This window comes from Hordeum vulgare, chromosome 3H (genome assembly GCF_904849725.1).
Source record: "Hordeum vulgare subsp. vulgare chromosome 3H, MorexV3_pseudomolecules_assembly, whole genome shotgun sequence".
Classification (NCBI taxonomy): Eukaryota; Viridiplantae; Streptophyta; class Magnoliopsida; order Poales; family Poaceae; genus Hordeum; species Hordeum vulgare.
In genome coordinates, this window is record NC_058520.1 from 590089878 (window position 1) to 590110144 (window position 20267).

At 46.9% G+C, this 20267-nt stretch overlaps 1 protein-coding gene across 1 annotated transcript; it reads right to left on the bottom strand.

Moving 5' to 3' along the window:
- Positions 1–212: 212 nt before the first annotated feature.
- Positions 213–1190, bottom strand: LOC123440883. Its single transcript, XM_045117423.1, has one exon. The coding sequence runs from the start codon at positions 875–877 to the stop codon at positions 395–397; it is 483 nt and encodes a 160-aa protein (XP_044973358.1). The 5' UTR covers positions 878–1190; the 3' UTR covers positions 213–394.
- Between the last annotated feature and the right edge of the window lie 19077 nt (positions 1191–20267).

The following is a 20267-nucleotide window of genomic DNA, read 5'->3' on the forward strand; positions in this document are numbered from 1 at the left end:
TCTAGAGGAACTGATTAGCCAGAGCCATGACTAATCATTCTCCATCAATCTAGCTACTCCAGCGGTCCAGCAAGTGATCACTGGTCGTTGTCGATTACTGATGATCGACGCTGAAAGGGGGACACCGCCACTTCTGTGATGTGATGGTACTCCTAAATATGTAATTTAAGAGCACTGATTTGTTGACACTTGACACCCTCTCCACCCAAGAGTATCCAAAGTTTCCTTGGTATCTAGATTGTTGAAGATAACTCGTTTCCCTCTACAAATTACACAATATTTTGGACAGCAGGTTTGATCCAAACCTCAGAATTACACAAACAAACCACCTGCCAAATTACATCATGCACAAGACAGCAACAGAGCAAACAACTCGTATACTGTACAAGCAGAGCTAGGCGCGGATCAAGCCATGCACGGCGCCGGCGCCGGCCGCCTTGCCCTTGACGGCAAGGTAGTATGGCAGGAAGCCCCCCTTGCCGACCCCGGCCGTGGCGGGCGCGGCCATCGACGGCGTGACCTGCAGGAACATGTAGTTGCCGGCGAAGAGGTCGGCCACGCAGGGCCCGCCCTCCTTGAGCCTTGTCACCACCCGGGCCACCGACGCCCGCACCCTGCCGCCCACCGCGGCCGCCCTTCGCCGCAGCGCACGCGCCAGGCTCGAGATCCTGAGCGGCCTGCCGCGCCGCCGCGGCCCGCCTCCCGTGGAAGACCGGCGGCTGCGCCACGTCCTCCTGCTGGCGACGATCGCGGCGGCCGCGTGGCGGTAGTAGTGGTCCTGCGCGGCGGCCACGGCGTAGTGCGCATCCTCCTGGTCGGTCGTGCTTGGGGGTGGAGGCGGGAGCTTCTTGAGCTTCCGGTAGGCGAAGCTGCTCATGGTGGAGGAAGAACTGGAGGAGAAGCAGAGAGTGTACGTCGCTAGTTAAGCTAAGCCAGGGGTGGTGGCTGTGGCCGGTGATGAATGATGGCTCAACCAAACGTGTACTACCACTCTACTAGTAGCTAGTAGCAGTGATCTGATCTGATCGGATGTCGCGTGCCTTGCACGTCGCCGTGTACGCCATGGCCCATGGGTCCGTGGCCGTGACAACGTCGCATTGCCGACCGAGATCGGGAGCCAGCATCAACCATGGCTGGCAACGCCGACATTACCGGCCAGGCAGCCAGCCAGCGAGCGTAGCTACGTCAAACGAACTCGCACATGATCTTGGCGTGAACCGGCTAAATTCGGCTCGTACTCGAGCGTGTACGTACGTGGTATAGCTCAGTTTAACGGAGTTGCGTGTGGTCTGGATCGGCTGTCACGTCGGCTAAGCTAAGCTTGGTAAAGCGCTGGGTTGGTGATCGGGACGGCGGCGCGCGGCGGGGCCGGAGTTAAGGAGGGCGCAAATGTGGTTGGGGCGATGGAATGGATGGATGGATGGATGGACAGGGGCACTATTTTTCGGCAGGACGCCGTTGGTTGGAAGCTGGCTCGGACTGCTGCGCGATGATCCATCGATCGCACTGCTGCTCAGTTACTCGCTGCCAGTCAGCCAGCCGACCGCCGGTGGCGGGTCGACGTTGAGGGCTGCGCATGCGTGCGTGCGTGCGTCCAAAGGGCTGGTGGTCGTGCGCACTGTGCGTCCATCGGCGGCGGGAGGACGTCGGACGGGCCGGGCGGAGAGGGGGTTGACGGCGACACCGCAGCTGAAGCGTAGCGCGCTACCAATCCAATCGGGGTTGTGTGGCGGCGCTGGCTCACCGGGTTGCTGCGCGCTGCAGCAGCGGGTGGCTGCTTTGCACGTCGCCAGCGCGGGCATTGATCCCCTCACTTATTGTAGGATGCAGTAGGCCACCGACATGTGGGCCTTGGAGCATAGTGACCCAATTGCACAACCTATGACGATTTGTGGTCGAGAATTCTCCGCGAGGAATATATATTAATGTAATAGGAGTATATATAGTTTTTTAAAAAAGAAATATATTAATATCGTCAAGATATCAATTACATCCAGCCTCTGCAACAATGTAACCCTAATAGCCTTACGGATGCACACCGCCAAAACAAAAAGAAGAAGATGTTAGAAAAGAAAAGTTCTGCTACAGAGTTCCAGTCCTTACAGCAGTACCACCAACAAAACAACACCTGCAGTTCAAGTTCTTCAAAAGCGACGATGCAAAGAAGGAAACAGGGCACAAGCGCCATCGTCACCTAATCGTAGATCTTGGTTTTCACCATAAAGTTAGTCTCCGCTCTCAATAAACAATGGCTTCAACAAAGTTATTGCCATGCACAATCAATTAAGACCAGGCCTTGGATTTTCATCCTCAAAGGTAAGACCTTGAACATTCACATGTGATGTTGCCCCCACTTACATACCACTGTTATGAATCCCGAAACTCCAAACAAGTTCCTCAGCATCGTAGGCTCCAATCACCATTACCAGTCTTCCAACCTCGGCTTCCATGGCATTTTCTGCCTCTCACTTCACCATGGAGCAAAACATAGCTCCCAATGGCAACAGATAGCAGAGCTTCGTGACGCTCCTTCTTTAACAGAGGATTACTGGGCACGACCAAATCTCACCCGAACCAACAGTCACCAGGAATAACACGCCCATGGAAGTCGCCAGCGGAGCCATCCGGAACCAGACACTCTGGCCAGATCAAAGGACAGATGTCAGACAGATCTTCATCTTGACGTAAGAGAAACCCTAGGACAATGTGCCGTCGCCCGAACCCCTCCATCGGACGGTACCAACTACCAGCTTGCAAGGCACTCCCAGCCGCCATGAAGGCCGGCCGAAGAGCAGCATAGCCAGCCGGTGAAGGTCCCCATCAAGATCGCAAACAGTTCAAGAACCACCAATCTCCCGGATCGCACAGCCTGCCGCCAACAGAAGCCATAGGGCGCGCACTATGCAGCGCAGCCCTAGCCGCCAGCCCGCCCGGAACCGGGTGGCAGAGGTGAGCACCCGTGGCGACCTCCACAGGACCGTGCGCCCGGGCAGGCTTAGACCGGCGGCATCTTTCGGCGGCGGCAGGGAGAAGGAGGCCCAAGGAGGGGGCGGCGGACGCGGCTGACTAGGGTTCTGCCCGAGCCGTCACAGGAGTGTATATAGTTTACCTACGCATGTGAAGTGTAGGGAAAATGTGAGATGTAATTCCCAAAAATAATAAAATAGAAATAGCACACCAATTGAAAAAAGAAATGGCTATATATAACACTCCTTCGGTTCACAAATACTATAAAATGTTTTAACTTTTGTATTTTTATATACATACATGTTTTCGTGTGTTTGTTTATTCATTGCAGTCCGTATGTCGTCTTTTATGTTAAAATATCAAAACATATCTATATCTATATCTACTAATAAAGTAAATAGTAATTTTGGTCGTATGTCTAAAATTACACCTAAAATTGTTTAAAATTACCCACTGTGCCACCTATAAGTCAGGAAAGAAAAGATTCATTTTTTTCTGGTAAAGTCGCCGTTCTGTCGTGTTCTTATGTTGTGAGACCGTAAAGAATAACGAGCGCACGCGAGCGGTAGTGGCTAGAGTGCCTCTCCTAGGTCCGACACCTGGTTGCCACACCTTTTTCCATCCCCTACTAATTCTATTTTTATAGGAGCAAACACGGGTTCATGCGCCAACCCATGTTTTATTATTTCAATTTATTTTCCTTCTTTAAACTAATTCATGATTTTTCACAATTCCATTTTTTTTGAGTTTTGAAATAAATGTTCCTAAAATCATAGAATGTGTGGGAATTCAAACAAAGGTACAGAAAACCAGAAAAATGTTCACGGATTCAATTTTTTTTGATGATTTTGAAAAACTGTTCGCACATTATAAAATAATTCAAAAAATGTCTATGGAATTTTAAAAAATGTCGAAACATACTAAAAAATCACGAATTTCCATATTTGTTCACCATTTACAAAAAAGTTCATCGATTCAAAAAATATTCAGTGAGTAAAGAATTGTCCATGCATTTCAGAATAAAGATAAGTTTACATCACTCGACAAAACTTGACCACATGAACACTGATTTTCTCTTTTTATAGCTGCAAACACGAGTTCACAGGCCAACCCATGTTTTATTAATTTAATTTAATTTGTCCTTCTTTAAATTAATTCGTGATTTTTTAAAATTTCAAAATTTTCAGTTTTGAATTTTTTTTATAAAATCATACCATGTCTGGAAATTTAAGCATAGGTTCAGGAAATAATAAAATGTTCACGGATTCAAAAACAATGATGTTTTTTTTAAATCGCATATTATAAAATAATTCACAACTGAGAAAAAATATATTCAGAAAATATAAAATGTTCATGATTTGGACAATGAGTAATTTTTTAAAACATATCCGTGAATTCGAGAAAAATGTCTGATATTTAAAAAAATGTAGAAAGAAATAAAAGAAATCATGAATTTCAAAATTTGTTTCCCATTTAAAAAAAATCATGGATTGAGTAAAAAAACTGTCCATGCATTTCACAAAAAACATAAATTGACATCAATTAATAAAATTTGATCACATGAACACGCGACCATCATCAACGAGTATGGAAGAAAATATAAGTGGCAATATGATGGGCCACCGTGTTAAATTGAAAGATAGAGGACGCTCATATGTCGGGGTATCGTGCCATACTTATTTGGCTACGACGTAATATTTTTGTTGTTTAAAATATCGAAACATATTTGTGAACGGAGGGAGTACATCTTACGACAAAGCAAACATCGGTACGGAGAGGCCTGTTTGAGAAAAACAAGTTACGTGTTACTGTGTTCAAACTACCGAGTCTAATCACTGTGCTTTGGTTGTGGGTATTTCTAAATCGTACTGGACGTCTGGAAGAGTTACAAACAGGCCTTTCAAGTTTGATAATGCATGGACTAGACCTGAGAACTATGTTTAAATAGTTGAAAACTTATGGGTACCTATAGTTGGGAACTTGCAGCAAGTAACATAGGCATTGGTTGATGTCAAGAAGGGTCTACAGAAATGGAACAGAGGAATTTGGTTCGGTCCACTGGTCCAGAAGCAGCTAAAAACAATGAGGGACAGGTTAGAGAACATGAGAGCAAACTCTTTGACGAAACACGATTTCCCACCGTTTTATATTATAAAGCAACCGCCGCACTACAAAATCATGCAAGCCAAAACAAAGAGCAAAAAAAGAAGAAGAAGAGAAAAACGGCAAAGATACATGATACCGAAGGAGCCACTAACAAGCACCGAATACACAAGCGCAAGCTTGCGCATTAAGGCCCTCAGCAAACAAGAGCCACCACACGACGCAAATAACACAAGGATAGTGCACTAGTAGAAAACAAGGCATCAGTCCCGGTTCCAAGGGGCCTTTAGTCCTGCTTCGGCAATCGGGACAAAACGATTGGGATCAATGCCGATCACTTTTAGTCCCGGTTGGCTTATGATGGGGTACCAAAGGAGCTCCACGTGGCCGTTGCGAGGCGCCATGGCAGGAGGACCTTTAGTCCCGGTTGATAACACCGACAGGGACCAAATGGCGGCCAGGCGTCAGCAGCTCGCAGGCGCTTGGATTTTTTTTTGAAAGGAGGGGTTCAGGGATTTTGGAGGGTTTTAGGGGTTTCATATTGTGTTAGCTAGCTACTACATATAAAGAGAAGTGACCTCTCTTTCTCCATGCTTGGTCGACGGTAGCTACTACATATAGACAGAACTCGACGCTAGCTAGTAAGCAAATGAAGGAACCATTAATTACACAACATCGTGATCATAAACATATATAGAGAGAAGTGACCTCTCTTTCTCGGTGCTTGGTCGAACAACAAGTTTTCGTATATCTATCTGACGCTACTATATATATACAATATAACAACCCTGACATCATCAAGCTCCAAACTCCCATTGAATTTTTGTATGGTATTCTCCTTTTTCATTTATAACGTGGTCAAGAAAGAATCCCGCCAATTTCTTTTGAATTGCTCGTATGCGAACATGTGGTAGGAGTTCATCCCACATCTCCCAAATCTAATTTAAAGAAGGGGGTCAATACGTATATATATATGAATGAAACTCAACACAGTTGATGGTAATAAAATAAAATTATGAATATTGTTTAGGTACTTCTAATTGTTTTGAAGTTATGCCCCGCTCATTTGTCGAGTTGCGAATGAACTCGCAAACGTAGTATCCACATAAATTATTCCCAGATTCCTGCCACAAGAACTTTACGAGAATAGTGTTCAACCAAATTGATTATCAACCATGATAATGGTATTGAAACTATAATCAAGGAGAAATGCGCGGAACTAGCTAGTACAACTTACTTTAGGGTGTGTAAATCACAACTCGCTCTTCAGACCTGAAACCATTCCGGTGAAGTTTTTCGAAACCTTGCCAGACAAAGAAAATGATAACTTGATATCAGGAAATGAACGAAAGTTGTCGATATGGTCCCGATATTGATTGAACTTACTTCTGGAGTATTACAGTCATGTCAGCATAATCCTTGGAATCTTTACGTCTCGAGTTTAAGACAGTTAGTACTCCCCCATCAAGTTTAATGCATAGCAGGATAAAGTGATAGATGCGCACGCATAACTCATCAATTAAAGTACATAACCTCGAGTAAGCGAAACCGAATATGCACAAAACAGTAACACTCACTTGAAGTTGTAAGGAAAGAGTATTTTCCTTTTGTTTTGATGTCGAAGGAACGCTTTTAGGAAGTGTTCCTTGATATCTTTAACTCTGTTTGTACCGTCCATACATTTATGATATTTGGGCTAATGAACCCAATGTCATAGATTTGTCCTTCTTTGCATTCGTCGATCTTCAATCTGCATAATATAGTGAGGATCATTTTATATACATGCAATGAGCGAGATGAGCTAGAGACTTAATTACAGAAGTAATACTTACAAACAGTAGCAAGTCATGAGTTGTTTGTCGAGGGCCTTTTGATTGAATAACTGAAATAATTCCACATATTCAACAGGCATCAGGTCAACTCAAATGAAGTCTTGCTCATCTTTAATTCTCACCATCAAACTATCTTTCCCAGACCTCCTGCAGCTTTCCAAGTACCAGTGATGCAATCTTCGCATCATTTTTGTTAGAGCAGGGAGCTGATCAGGTTTGACGAGAGGCTTCCCATGTTCGTATCTAAAGTTCTCTACTACCTCAACCGTTTCAAATTGTACTTCATCACCCACGTAATCACCAAGATTGGTATCGGGAAGTAGCGCCGGATGATTAGTGATATCGCTAGACACCTTGAGCGGGGAGCACTATCTAGCACAAGGAGAAGAAGGAGAAGCGACCCCCACAACAACAGTCGGCATTCTTCTTCTCTCATATATGGTGGACACTAGCTCACCTGATTTTTCAACCGTCGATGATGGTCGCTACTCCTTCTTCCCCTAGTGCATAACAAATATCTAGCACAAGGAGAAGAAGGAGAAACGACCTCCACAACAACAGTCGACATTCTTCTTCTCTCATATATGGTGGACACTCCCTCACCTGATTTTTCGACCGTCGATGATGGTCGCTACTCCTTCTTCCCCTAGTGCATAACAAATATCTAGCACAAAGATAAGAAGGAGAAGCGACCCCCACAATAACAGTCGGCATTCTTCTTCTCTCATATATGGTGGACACTCCCTCACCTGATTTTTCGACCATCGATGATGGTCGCTGTTCCTTCTTCCCCTAATGCATAACAAATATCTAGCACAAGGAGAAGAAGAAAAAGCGACCCCCACAACAACAGTGGTTTCACGGCACGCCACGTGGTTCCGCTGCACGCCACGTGGGACTAATGGTCTTTCATTATTAAATGAATGTTTTTATCAAAAACAGATCTGTTACAAAAGGGATTTTATTTTTTTGAACTTATTTAGACTGAAGACTTTTTGTATATATATGTGGTCGAAATGCATGATACCATGAAGTTAGAAAGGCTAAACCATTCAAAAGTAGCAAATGAAGTTAGAAAGGGCTAAACCATTTAAATTTGGAAACTAAAATGGCACAAACAGAAACTAGAGATATATAAATTGGTCCAAGGAGTACATGATACTAGTCCAAACAGTACATAATAATAGCTACCATAGATATATATATACAAGTGTTCGACGTTGAGAACACTACTCGTCTGAATCGTCTGAATCAGAATGTCCACCTTCTCCAAGGTGACGCTGGTCATAGTTGACGACTCGAATCTTGCGGTACAACTCATATGAAACGTATGCATCTTTTGCTGCATACTCAATGTTGATACGATCAAGTGGGGCCTTCTCCCAAAGTTTGTGCTGAGACTTTGGGAAATTGGTCTTCGTACCACCATACTCCTCGTCGATCAAGGCAACCGCCATATGAGCCATCGAAGTCCTGGCATGTCGAAGCCTGAATACCGTTTGGAGATCAATGAGGCAACCAGTTGGTATCTCAATACCGAAGCTATACCTCATATTCAGCTTGTCGTTCGTTATGTCAACGGTAGCAAAAGTGATGCCGCTGCGAAGGAAGTCCATGAGTTCTGGACAATGCTTGTCACTACTGCAACAACAACAACAAATTAAAATGGAACAAATGTTACGTACTGCTGCAACAAGGAAAAATATTTCACTACAACTAAAGATAAAATTATCTTTAGGATTCAAATGGAACATATTGCTATCCTATGCAATTTTCATATCCTATGAATTGATCAAGAAACCGTAAATTAACTATGACATATATATATATTCTCCCATGGTTTTGCAAATATGCAATAAGCTATACATATTGCATATTGCTATCGAATGGAACCTAGAGAGATCACTATAGCTATCCAATGGAACCTAGAGAGATCACTAGCTATATGCAATTTTCATGACTATGACATATCATATTGCTATCCAATGGAACCTAGAGAGATCACTAGCTATATGTAATTTTCATAACCTTGGATCAAAGAACGCTGATAAAATTGTATCACTACAACTAAAGAGAAATAGATCTTTATAGGATTCCAAAATATAACATATAGCTATCAATCCTATGCAATTTTCATATCCTATGAATTGATCAAGAAACCCTCAATTAACTATCCAATGAAACATATATAGAAACTGCATATTGCTATCCAATGGAACCTAAAGAAATCACTATATATATGCAATTTCCATAACCTTGGATCAAAGAAAGCCTCAAAACATACCTCACCCATTGGAAGATCAAGACATGGTGTTTGAAACATAGTTGGATGACGGCAACACCGCGTTGATCGGCCGTGTACTCCAGATCAAGCCCCAAGAACTTCTCATGATCCACTGTGGTGTCAAGCCATCGTTCCTTCAACTGTCTAAGAAAATGCGGCACCTCCCTGCTCTCGTTCGTGTACAGGACATCGAGCTTGGTCTTGCCATGTGCGAGCACCTCTCCAAAGCGAGTTGACATGGTGGAAGAAGAGAAGGGAAGAAGAGAGGGGAAGAACAGTGCGAGGGAGGAGAAGAATAGAGCGAGAGCGAGAGAGGAAGAAAAACAGAGAAATGGCGACAGAGACTCTGCTTCGGTTGTGGTTTTGGGAAGCGGGATGCAAACCATTTGGGCCTTTAGTCCCGGGTTGAGCCACCAAACGGGACTAAAGGGGGATACGAGCGGTTGCCACCACCGCGGCACACCACGTGTCAGTCGCTGGATCTTTAGTCCCGGTTTTTGGCGCGAACCGGGGCTAATGCATCGAACTGAACCGGGGCTATTGCCCCGCTAGGGTCTGGCAGCTCGAACCGGGACCAATGCCTGGCATTGGTCCCGACTTTAGTTTGAACCGGGGCTAATGTGGTTTTGGGCTTCGGCCGAAAGACCCATTTTCTACTAGTGGAAACCACTAAATTGACCCTCCAAAACCCCCAAACCGCCTCCCCCATTCAAAAAATAATAATAAAAGCCCAACTCCGGCCAGATGCTCACACGTGGATTCCATTTGGTCCTGGTTGGTGTGAGAAACCGGGACTAAAGTTCCTCCTGCCTTGGCTCCCCGCAGCGGCCACGTGAAGACACTTCTGTCCAGGTTCATAAGCAAACCAGGACTAAAGGTTTTGGACTAAAGCCTAAAACCTTTAATCCTGGTTCCAGAACCGAATTTCATGGGCCTCTAAAACCGGGATAAATTAGCCTTTTTCTACTAGTGTACAACCCAAGCGGAAATCATATTTTCTTTCATCAGGAGGCTTGTTGAGTCCTCAACGACCTGTGAGACAACATCCTTCGTTTTCCAGTAGATTTCAATAATGTAAAATATAATGCATTATTATCAAGTATTCTGTAAATTCCTGGTTTAATAAAAAATGCCTCTGGATAGTACAGTAGTTCTAGTTGGGAATAAAATGCAAAAGCAAGAATGACATTTTCAAACTCATGGAGAAGGAATGCATCATGCATTTGTAAGACAATAAAATCTGGAAGGCCGTGACACAACCAATTTAGACTTGCACTAGAGCACATGGTGGGACGTTAAAGGACTACAAAACCTACATTTCAATAGTTTGAAATGATGCACAAATGAAAATTCCGGTTCACGGTGATATGACCAAAGGTCCTATCCAGCCCTTCCATCCCACAACAAATGCTAACTACAAGTTCTATCTAGCTAGGGACCACTGCCAGACCCACACTACTGGAATTACAGGCCACACGAAGTGCCAGAAATTTATGGCAAAGGGGCAAATAAACTCGGCACTGTTTTTGCCAAGAATTGTGCTCGGCAAAGAGCACCCGATTTAGAGCAAGTATAATAAGGTACAGTCAGCAGGCTATAAGGATTAAAATACTACTTCCTCTGTCTCAAAATAACTGTCTCAACTTTGTACTAGCGCTAGTACAAAGTTGTACTAAGCTTAAGACACTTATTTTGGGATGGAGGGAGTATATTTTTGCTGAGTTGGATGAGAGAGAAGAGGAGAGAGAAGGAAAGCGGGCTCTTAGCTAAGAGTCAGCTGTAGCACGTGCTCCTAGGCATCTTGTGAGTATGAAAGATGGACCATATAATAAAAAAAGTACACATTTGCAATAAACTATTGTACGTATTGGTTATAAGATGGGTTATAGATGATATGTCAATGGCTTATAGCCAACAGCTGGCTATGCTATTGTACTTGCTCTTACACCTCTCAGACAAACATAAGTTTGCCGAGAACCAAACGTCAGGCACTCGACAAACTTATTTGCCGAGAGCGGTAGACAAAATAAAGCATCTTCACGTATCATAGACATTGCAAAGTTTTTTCCGAGAGCAGGGGACTAGCTATAGGCAAACAACAATAAGCACAAAGCCGCCATGTTTCCACCACCTGACAGGCGGGACCCAACTATAATGTAGACGCTTTTCTTTGCTGAGAGGTACCCTCGGCAAAACAAAGGAATATGAAATTTTCATGTGTCCCTCGTCTGAAAGACAGGCCCAGCGTCCTAAACCGAGTCCATGCTTTGCCAAGAGCCATTCTCTGCAATACAAACGAATAGGAAACTGCCACGATGGCGAATACTGTCGCTTCATGCTGCACAAACATAGATGTAGAAACCATTTAATTAATTGACGCACCATGATATTGAGATTTTCTATTGTGCTATATGGCATGAACATTTGTTTTTGGAGTTGATTCATGAACGGGTAAGATTTACAACATAGCACAGATCAAATAGGGAAATAAACGCTCTAAAGCAGAAACCTAGCAGTAGGCAATTTTATCAATGTAAATATGGAAATAAAGGCTCTAAAGCAGAAACCTTGAAGGACACATGCGACCGTGAGGGGTGCGGGAAGTGTTGTCATCGAAGATTCGAGCAGTTTGGTAGTTGCACAATTTTCATATGGTTTACGAGGCTGTAATGTTGAGCACACTACTTTGGTTTTCAGTTGAGGCTCCGAACTCACCATCTCTCACTAGCTTGGCGAATCCATGTTTTCTGTAGGGACTGGGCTGAGCTAGGGGCAGTGGAGCAAAGGCACAAATATATATATGTAGCGAAATTTCTTTGGAGAAATGAAAATTAAGGCTCAGGTACAACATAGACTCCAAGATTTCGTCAGAAAATGAATGGATGAGTAGCTAACGTGCTCACCAACCTTTCTCACCCAAAGAATGACTGACGCCTATAAAGGAAGCATTGGGCTTTGCAATCTCTTGTAGCATCTAACTATCTTATCAGGATATTACTAGGTGGCTAAACTATAAACATGATTGAGGCTCCAGGGGAGGGAGGGAGAGAGGGAGAGGGAGAGAGAGACGTGACAATGAAGGCTGGGTTGAGCGATGGAATCCGCTATGAAATATGAATGGGAGGCATATGGAAACACATCATCTGTACAAATCATATGGGTTGTTGAATGAGAAGAAGAAATTGGATCTTTTGCCCCACTTTACTTTTAAATTTGATAATTTGCCCCCGCAAGAGACTGCCTGGTGGGGTCGGGCCCATTGGTCATTGGGACAATACTGGGACAAATCATCTAACCCCTTATAAAGTGGGGCAAATCATCCAATCCCCCGATTGAGAAGACCGGCGAGTACTTTCGTGCAGAGAACGCAATTGCTGCGCTGAACCGCTGACTAACTTGCGGAGGAGCCAGCAATAAAAAGACGACAGTGCAGATCGGCCGGAGGTGACACACAACTTTGTGGCGACACGCGTCTCCTCATGCTGAGCCCCCTAAACTGGTTCATGAGAGCCTAGCGTTGTGCAAATTCAAAATATGGAGTGTAGCTCGCCGCATCATTGGTTGTCAGAATCGCTATGCCACTCCAGAGCAACGGTGGTGGTAAGATAGAGGAAGCGTGGTGGGTAGGCTCGCCAGGTGGTTCAGAGGGCCGCTAGAGGAGAGACAGACGAGCCAAGACAGAGAAAGGTCACCGTGCAATTTCGTGTGCATGAAGCATTTCTCGTTTTCTCGTTTTCTCCAGTGGTACACAACACATCAAGTTCATCAATCTACATTTCTTGTTTTCTCCAGTGGTACGATTGACAACCTTATTTTTTTTACAGTAGCACAATTTACAGCTTAGCATTAAATATATGCATCAAAAGATGAAAACTGACTTGAAAAAAACAAGATATCTGCAGGAAGTTGCACGAGTCTTGGGTTGGCCTATATGCATCAAAAGATGAAAACTGACTCGGAAAAAACGAAGTATCTGCAGGAATTTGCACGAGCCTTGGGATGGCCTTGTGGGCACGAAGCGATCAAGGGTGTGTTTGGTTTACGCCTCAGATGAAAACATAGCTAGTCGAAATTATGGTTGAAGTTTTGGTTGCTCGTAAGTTGGAACATCGGCCAGGAAAACAAACCAGAGTTCGACAAAACAGTATTCATATATGTCAAGAAGTTGACAATCATCCAAACCAAAACATATTTGTTGGTCAAAGCAGATCATCTTGTCGACAACAGCAAATGCTCGTCACAGAAAACAGAAGGAGTTCGCTCTTCATTATTTCCATGTAATCTTTAACTTGTTTTGATCCATGTGGCAAAAAAACTGTTGATTCATCTCAAAATCTCACAATGGCTCGAGTTTGGGAATGAAATCTAGTAAAAGCAAACTCGAATGACACACATATTGTTTCAAGGCTGAGGGGCAGCGACATATCATTTTTTTCCCCACCCTCGCGTCGCCCCCAGGGGTGACTCGGGGGCGACCCAGATCTCGGGAGGTGGCCCCCACGCATCACACCTTGCCGCCGCCGGACGCAGCCACCGGCTCCCCCGTGCGGACGCCAATGAGTGTGGCTGCGGGGTCTTCGGTTGCGCTTCCTCCCTGGGAGAGGACCTAGGGTTCCAGGCGGCGGCCTGGTGGTGTGGGCGGCGTCTCCCCGGCGGCGGGCGGCGTTCGCTGGAGTTCGGGCCGCCTCCCCTCAGTTGCGTGGGAGGCGAGGCGGCGGTGGACCTGGGCGTTGTGCGAGGGGATCGTCGCAACCCTCTGCGCCAGATCTGAAGACGGCCCCTTATTGACTGTCGCTGCCTCCTCCACGTCAGATCCGGCCTGATCTGGTTGTTTGCTGCGTGGATGTGGAGTGGGGTGCTCTGGATCGGGGTAACCCCTTGGCCTCCGGCGGCGGCGGCGGCCACCTAGTCAAAGGCGCTTCGGGCGTCGCTCTCCTTCCTGAAGGTGGCGTTGAGGTCCACATCCCCCTCCACCCCCTTCCCCTGCACCCGGGTGAAAGCCCTCAACTTTTGTTGGACGGCGGCGGCGTTACCTTCCTGAAGGCGCCGTTTTGGGTCTGTGGGGAGGTGGGTTGGCTATTGCGTGCTTCGGGTGCCCTCGTGGCGGTGGCTTCTCCTCCCCGTGGTGATGCTTCGCTATGGACGACTGGTTCCCTCCTATGGCCGTCGTGCTCTCCCTCGCGTGGTCCTGTCTATCCGGCGGATCGACGCACACAACCTGGGCGAGAGGGGATAGGGGTTCCCTTCGACAACTAGGACGAGCGGTGGGTTTGAGATGGTGACCTTGGCATGCTCTGCTTCCTCCTGGTAGATGTGTTGCTCAACTCATTTCCGTGTCTTCCTCTGAAGCCCTTGTTCCATGGCATGCATCATCGACATGCCTGAAGTTTGGGGAGCTGCTTGTGCTCGATGTTGCTTGGGGCTGTCTTGCCCACTGCCTTCCGTCGGCCTGACATCTTTTGTTGTGCATGCTCTCGGGGAGCTGTTGCCTCTCCACCGGCGGCGCAGATGCACTCAAGCCTCGGCTGGATTCCGGTGCTGGTCGATCCCTTCCGGTGGCACGATTCCCCTCCAACATTTTGATCTTCAAGCTAGCCTTTTTCTGCAATGTTCGTTGTGTTTGTGCTTTCCTTTAGCTCCTTGTATCGGCCGCTGCAGGGTTGCATCCCTGCTTTCTTTTCTTTTCTGGTTGTATTGCTCGTGTTCGTTGTAATCCTGGTCGGTTGATGGCTTTGTTAGTTTAAAGCCGGGCAATGCTCAAGCCTTTCTCGGGCTTGGGTTGCGCCTTTCCTCTAAAAAGATATTGCTTCAAACACGACAACATACATTTGAAATTTTAAATACAAAATTTGACGCACAGAAGATTCAGATTTTCCCAAAAGATCATGCAGTTTGCTGACCCGCAGATGTTAACACCCCTAGGAAAACTACATTAGAGTACTAGTTTGGTGAACAAGGAAACAGAGCTACCAATCCCACAACTGCAACGTTCGAGTTTCAAGAGGACATGACCAAAAACTGTTTTGCATACCAAGACACAATTCCACCTTCTAGCGCCTAGTTAGTCAACTCCATGATAGCACTGACAACGTCGCCATTCACAGCCATGAGTGCCTCAACGGCCCCGGATCTCGACATGAAAACCTGTGTCATCACGAGCTCGAGGTCCTTCTTGTCGACGTCAGTGTCGTCGACCTCCTCATTGTCCTGGGCTGCTACCACAGACGGCTCGCCCTATGATATCACTCTGCTCGGGCCCAGCGCATTGAACTGTTCTGCCGCTTGTGTCTGCAGCTTAGTGCCTAGGTCCTCGACCTTGACGCCTACAAACATGGCATATGTTGGACCAATCCCGACACCGAATACTTTTTGATAACAAACGACGACCGGCGACGAACGACAATGATGAATGAAGCTCATTGAGGAACTCGACGAGATACTTTACGTCAAGATGCACCGCGTCCGAACCTGGATTCCAACACGTGCGTACAAATCAAGTATCAATCTGACTATATGTGTACTAGGCTTAGGGCGTGTTTTTTATGGTTTTTTTGAGCTTCTAGAATAAGCTGCCCCTTACCCAGCTTATTCTACAAGTCCAACGAAAAATATATTTTAGAAACCTACTAATCAAGTTTTAATTAATAGACTTTTAAAAAAATTGATTGGACTTCTAAAATAAGCTGGGTAAGGGATAATTTATTTCAGCTTATTCCAGAAGCCAGAAGAAAACTGGCCTGAAGCTTGCTACACGATTAGCTGATTGATTTAGCCGGAAACACACACGTGCGAAAACGATTTGGATAGACACACACACGTATCTGGTCCTTTCTTTATTGCTTCGATGCCTACAGATCGCGTTCTCTGTACGCTATAGTATATATACTACTATCTTATAGACAACAAGCAATGCTACTCGGCAATGATTATCAAGCCAACACGGAGAAGGCCCAGATCCGTTGTATAATGGCACCTTGCGGAAAGGGCCGCGTACGGCATAGTCCGGCGGCTGGTACTGTCCTTGGAACGATGGTGGCCGGTGGCGATGGTGGTCGGGGCTGTGCTCGGGCTGTGGTGACCGGACAGTGGCGGTCCTCGAAGCCCCGACGGTTGCGTGCATCTCCTCGGCGAGGCACAGTGCGGTTCCAGTTCGTTACTCGGTCGGGATGGCGGGACTGCCGGTGAAAATCACGTCGACCTCGGTCTTAACGGACGATGACGACGTCTTTGATGTCGTTTCCTTGCTGAGGCATCATTGTTGGAGGCCACATCATCTTCCTCGGGCTGCTACGGGGGAAACCCTGGGTCTTTTCGGATCGAACGATGACGGCATGTTCGATGTCGTGCTATCTACTTGGGGTATCGTTCTGGAGCAGGTGCTGACTGGAAAGGCCCAAAGGCGGAGCGGGGTTTCATCCTCCGCATCGATGGCGGTGGATCTCGACGGCGTGGTACAGTGGAGTCTCGGCATCCGATGCAGGTTGACGAACTCGCGTAGGAGGACGGCGGTGTCTGGCGTCGTGGCGGTGTCGACAGTAGGCCTGGCAATGTGGTCATATCTTCCGTCAGAGGTGGTGTGCCTGCGGGTGGGTTGTCGGATCTCGAGATTCGTTATCTACTCCGGGCTATGAGTCGGGAAGACATAATTGCTCGTAAAAACTAGGCCGTTGGCGGGCGATGGTGGTGTTTTGCGCTTTTATCTTGATGAAGGCATAGTCGAGTAACTGTTTTTGATGCACTCGTGATGCTTCGGGGGAAACCCTACGATCTGGTCTTCTAGATCTGATGATGGCGGTACTACGGTGCCGTTTATTTCTTGGGAGCATCGGTTGTGGAGCTGCGCTAGAAGACAGAGGAAGAAGGTGGAGTGGCTTCGTCTTGCACGGAGCTTCAGTGGAGTTGTCAAGTCATGCCTCACCGACAGGTGCTACGCTGAGTCATGCCTGGTTGACAGGTACTACGCACGACAGATCGTTCAGAGTCTGTGTGTCTGGGCGGATGAGCACACCGCGGTGGCGCCATTGGGCGCCGTGGTGGCGTCGACGGATGTCCGGACTGGCAAGCATGATGCAGACATCTCTTCTAAAGATGGGTCAGTAGTCCGATGATGACATAAGCTTCTAAAACGTGTATATGTGATGTGCGCTCTAGGTAGGATGCACCGGCTGTTGGTCCCGATACGTTATGTGAAAGGATTGGTGACGTCACCAGTTTTAGATATGTCGAGTGAGAGAACTCCATATTATCGAGTTTGTAGGTGTGAGTGATGATTTTGGGTGGATTGACGTATGTTTTCGTCATACCTTTATGAAATAATTAATAAAAATGACTACATGCATCGATTGATGCAGAGGTCAAAGATTTAACCTCCTTTTCTAAACAAATTATATGACACAGACTCCAATAATTGGTCAGGAGATGAATGGATGAATAGCTAATGTGCTCACCATCCTTTCTCCCTTAAAGCATGACCGACACTTATAATGGAAGCGTTGCTTTTTTTGGCCTCTAATTATGCTATCAGGATAGTAATAAGAGAGAGGGAGGGAGCGAGAGAGACGTGAGAATACACGATTAGTTGAGTGTCGATGTCAAAACTGGCAGATCTCTCGTAGGGGGTCTCGAACTGTGGACCTTGGATCGATGGCTTGTAGGAAGAAGGGGGGACAGTTGTTTACCCAGGTTCGGTCCCTCGTATGGAGGTAATACCCTACATCCTGCTTGATTGTATTGATGCAGATGATTACAGAGTAAATCTACCTCGAGATCGTATATGCTAAACCCTAGATGATTCGGCCCGTTCTACACAAATAGGTCCATCTCATTTTTGCTCTAACAACCATCACACGGCCTAGCTGCAAGAGGGTCTCCAACCAGCACCAGCAACAACATCCTCCTGGTGGCCGTGCCCGAAGTCCCACCACGCCGCTACAGTGCGTGGCTGCCTCGTCTACCCGATGGCCAACATGTCCCCCGGCGTCACAATGACCTGCTCGGACCTTAGCGCGCCGTGACAGTGTTGGCTCTCGTCGGCAGCGGTGCAAGCCGAGCTGTCGTCGTCCTCATCCGTACCTCTGCACTGGCCACGTCCGACACGCACCTCACCTCCACCATCAACTCGCTGGCATCCGTGATCGACATGTTCGGCGTGCCGGCTTGGCCACCATTGACGCGGGGCGCATAACAGGTGTTCGACGAAATGCATAAACGAAAAATTAGTTTTACTCCGTCATATATCGGGGATCAGCTAGGTCCGGCCAAACCTTAGACCATCTCTAGCAGACCCCTTAAAATGCGAAACTGCAAATGCGGTTTTCAGTTCGCGGAAAACGCATTTTAAGGGTCGGTTCGTGCTGCGGCCGAACAGACCATTTAAACTTAAACTGTAAAACAAAATTTCGATTATACTTTTTCCTCACATCTTTTTCTTCCGCTCACCCGTGTTCATGATCAACTAAATTCGCTCCTGAAATCCGGCGAAGAACGCATGAAATGAACAAATACAGAGCCGCCACCGTCCAGGACGGCTTGCACGAAGCGGCCGTCACGGTAGCTGGCTAGCTCCGGTCGCCGAATCCATCCAGGAGCTAGGTAGCTAGCTGTATATGAGCCAGCTAGCTAGCTCCTCCATCACTGAATCCATCCACAAGCTAGCTAGCTAGCTAGCTCCGGTTGCCAATCCATCCAGGAGCTAGTTAGCTAGCTAGCTCCCCATTGAAGGAGCTAGCTTGCGTCATCGTTTTCGAATCCGGTCAGGACGGGCACGATAGCTGCAAGGACGGGCGGGGCGGCGGCGACGGCAGGGCGGGCTGGGGACGCATGGGACGATGGCCGGGGACGGACGGGGCGACGTCCGGGGTGGCGCACGACGGACTTGGACGGCGGACGCGGAAGCTTCCGTGGCAGTTGGGTTCTCGTCAACTACTTTCTCTCGATACAGGGCATCGTAGAAGCTAGCTTGCTACCTAGCTCTCATCACCGTTACCGAATCCGGTCAGGACAGGCACGATAGCTGCAAGGACGGGCAGGGCGGACTGGCGACGGCTGGGGACGCATGGGACGGCGGCCGGGGACGGACGGGGCGACGTCCGGGGTGGCGCACGGCGGACTTGGACGGCGGACGCGGAAGCTTCCGTGGTAGTTGGGTTCCCGTCAACTACTTTCTCTCGATACAGGGCATCGTAGAAGCGAACGCGAAAACTATGTTTTTGCAGATCGGATGAAGCTTTTTACCGCGCCCCACGAAAATATTTATGGGTCCGACGCGTTTGCTGGGTCTGATCAGGCAAATTTTTTCAGCCGGATCCATATTTAAATCGTTATTGTGTGGATCGAAGCTTTATACGAGGTCAGCTAGAGATGCTCTTAATAAAATAAAAATACCATACTAAAAATTTACTCCACTGCTCCGCTATTTATTGAGGATCGGTTAGAAATGCCTTTATTGAACCCGATTCGTAGAATGTAGCGAATTCGAAACAGCAAGCTCGAATCGTGAACCAAACGAATCCACTAGTGGGGACAGGGCCTATATATAGCCCCGGCCCGTAAGGGGCTTTAGTCCCGGTTCACCAACCGGGACTAAAGGGGCGGGACTAAAGGCCTAACCTTTAGTCCCGGCCCTGTTCCAAGCCGGGACCAAAGGTGCTCCACGTGAGCGCCTCGTAGCGCTCTCAGGGGCAGGCCCTTTACTCCCGGGTCTTAACACGGACCGGGACTAAAGAGTTTCTGCAGATTTTGTTTATTTTTGTGTTTTAGGGTTTTAAGGTTTAGGTGTTCGGGAGATTAACGTGATGCCTCGTTTGGTGTTCGGGAATTAGTTTTCATATAATTCTAAATAGAAATAATTATGCATATATATATAAGATTAACTTATCTTACAAGCGAGCATATATATACAATTATATGGAGATCTGAATTATCGGGACTAGAGCCCGTCTATTCGATTACATGGACCAACATCAGTAATGGTCCCTAGCTACACTAAATCGTCATTTGTCATCTATAGCTTCCGTCCTCAGAAAGGTCGCAAGCTCCTCTGCAACAGCAATCGCGCGTTGCTCTGGTAGGGACTTCTCCCT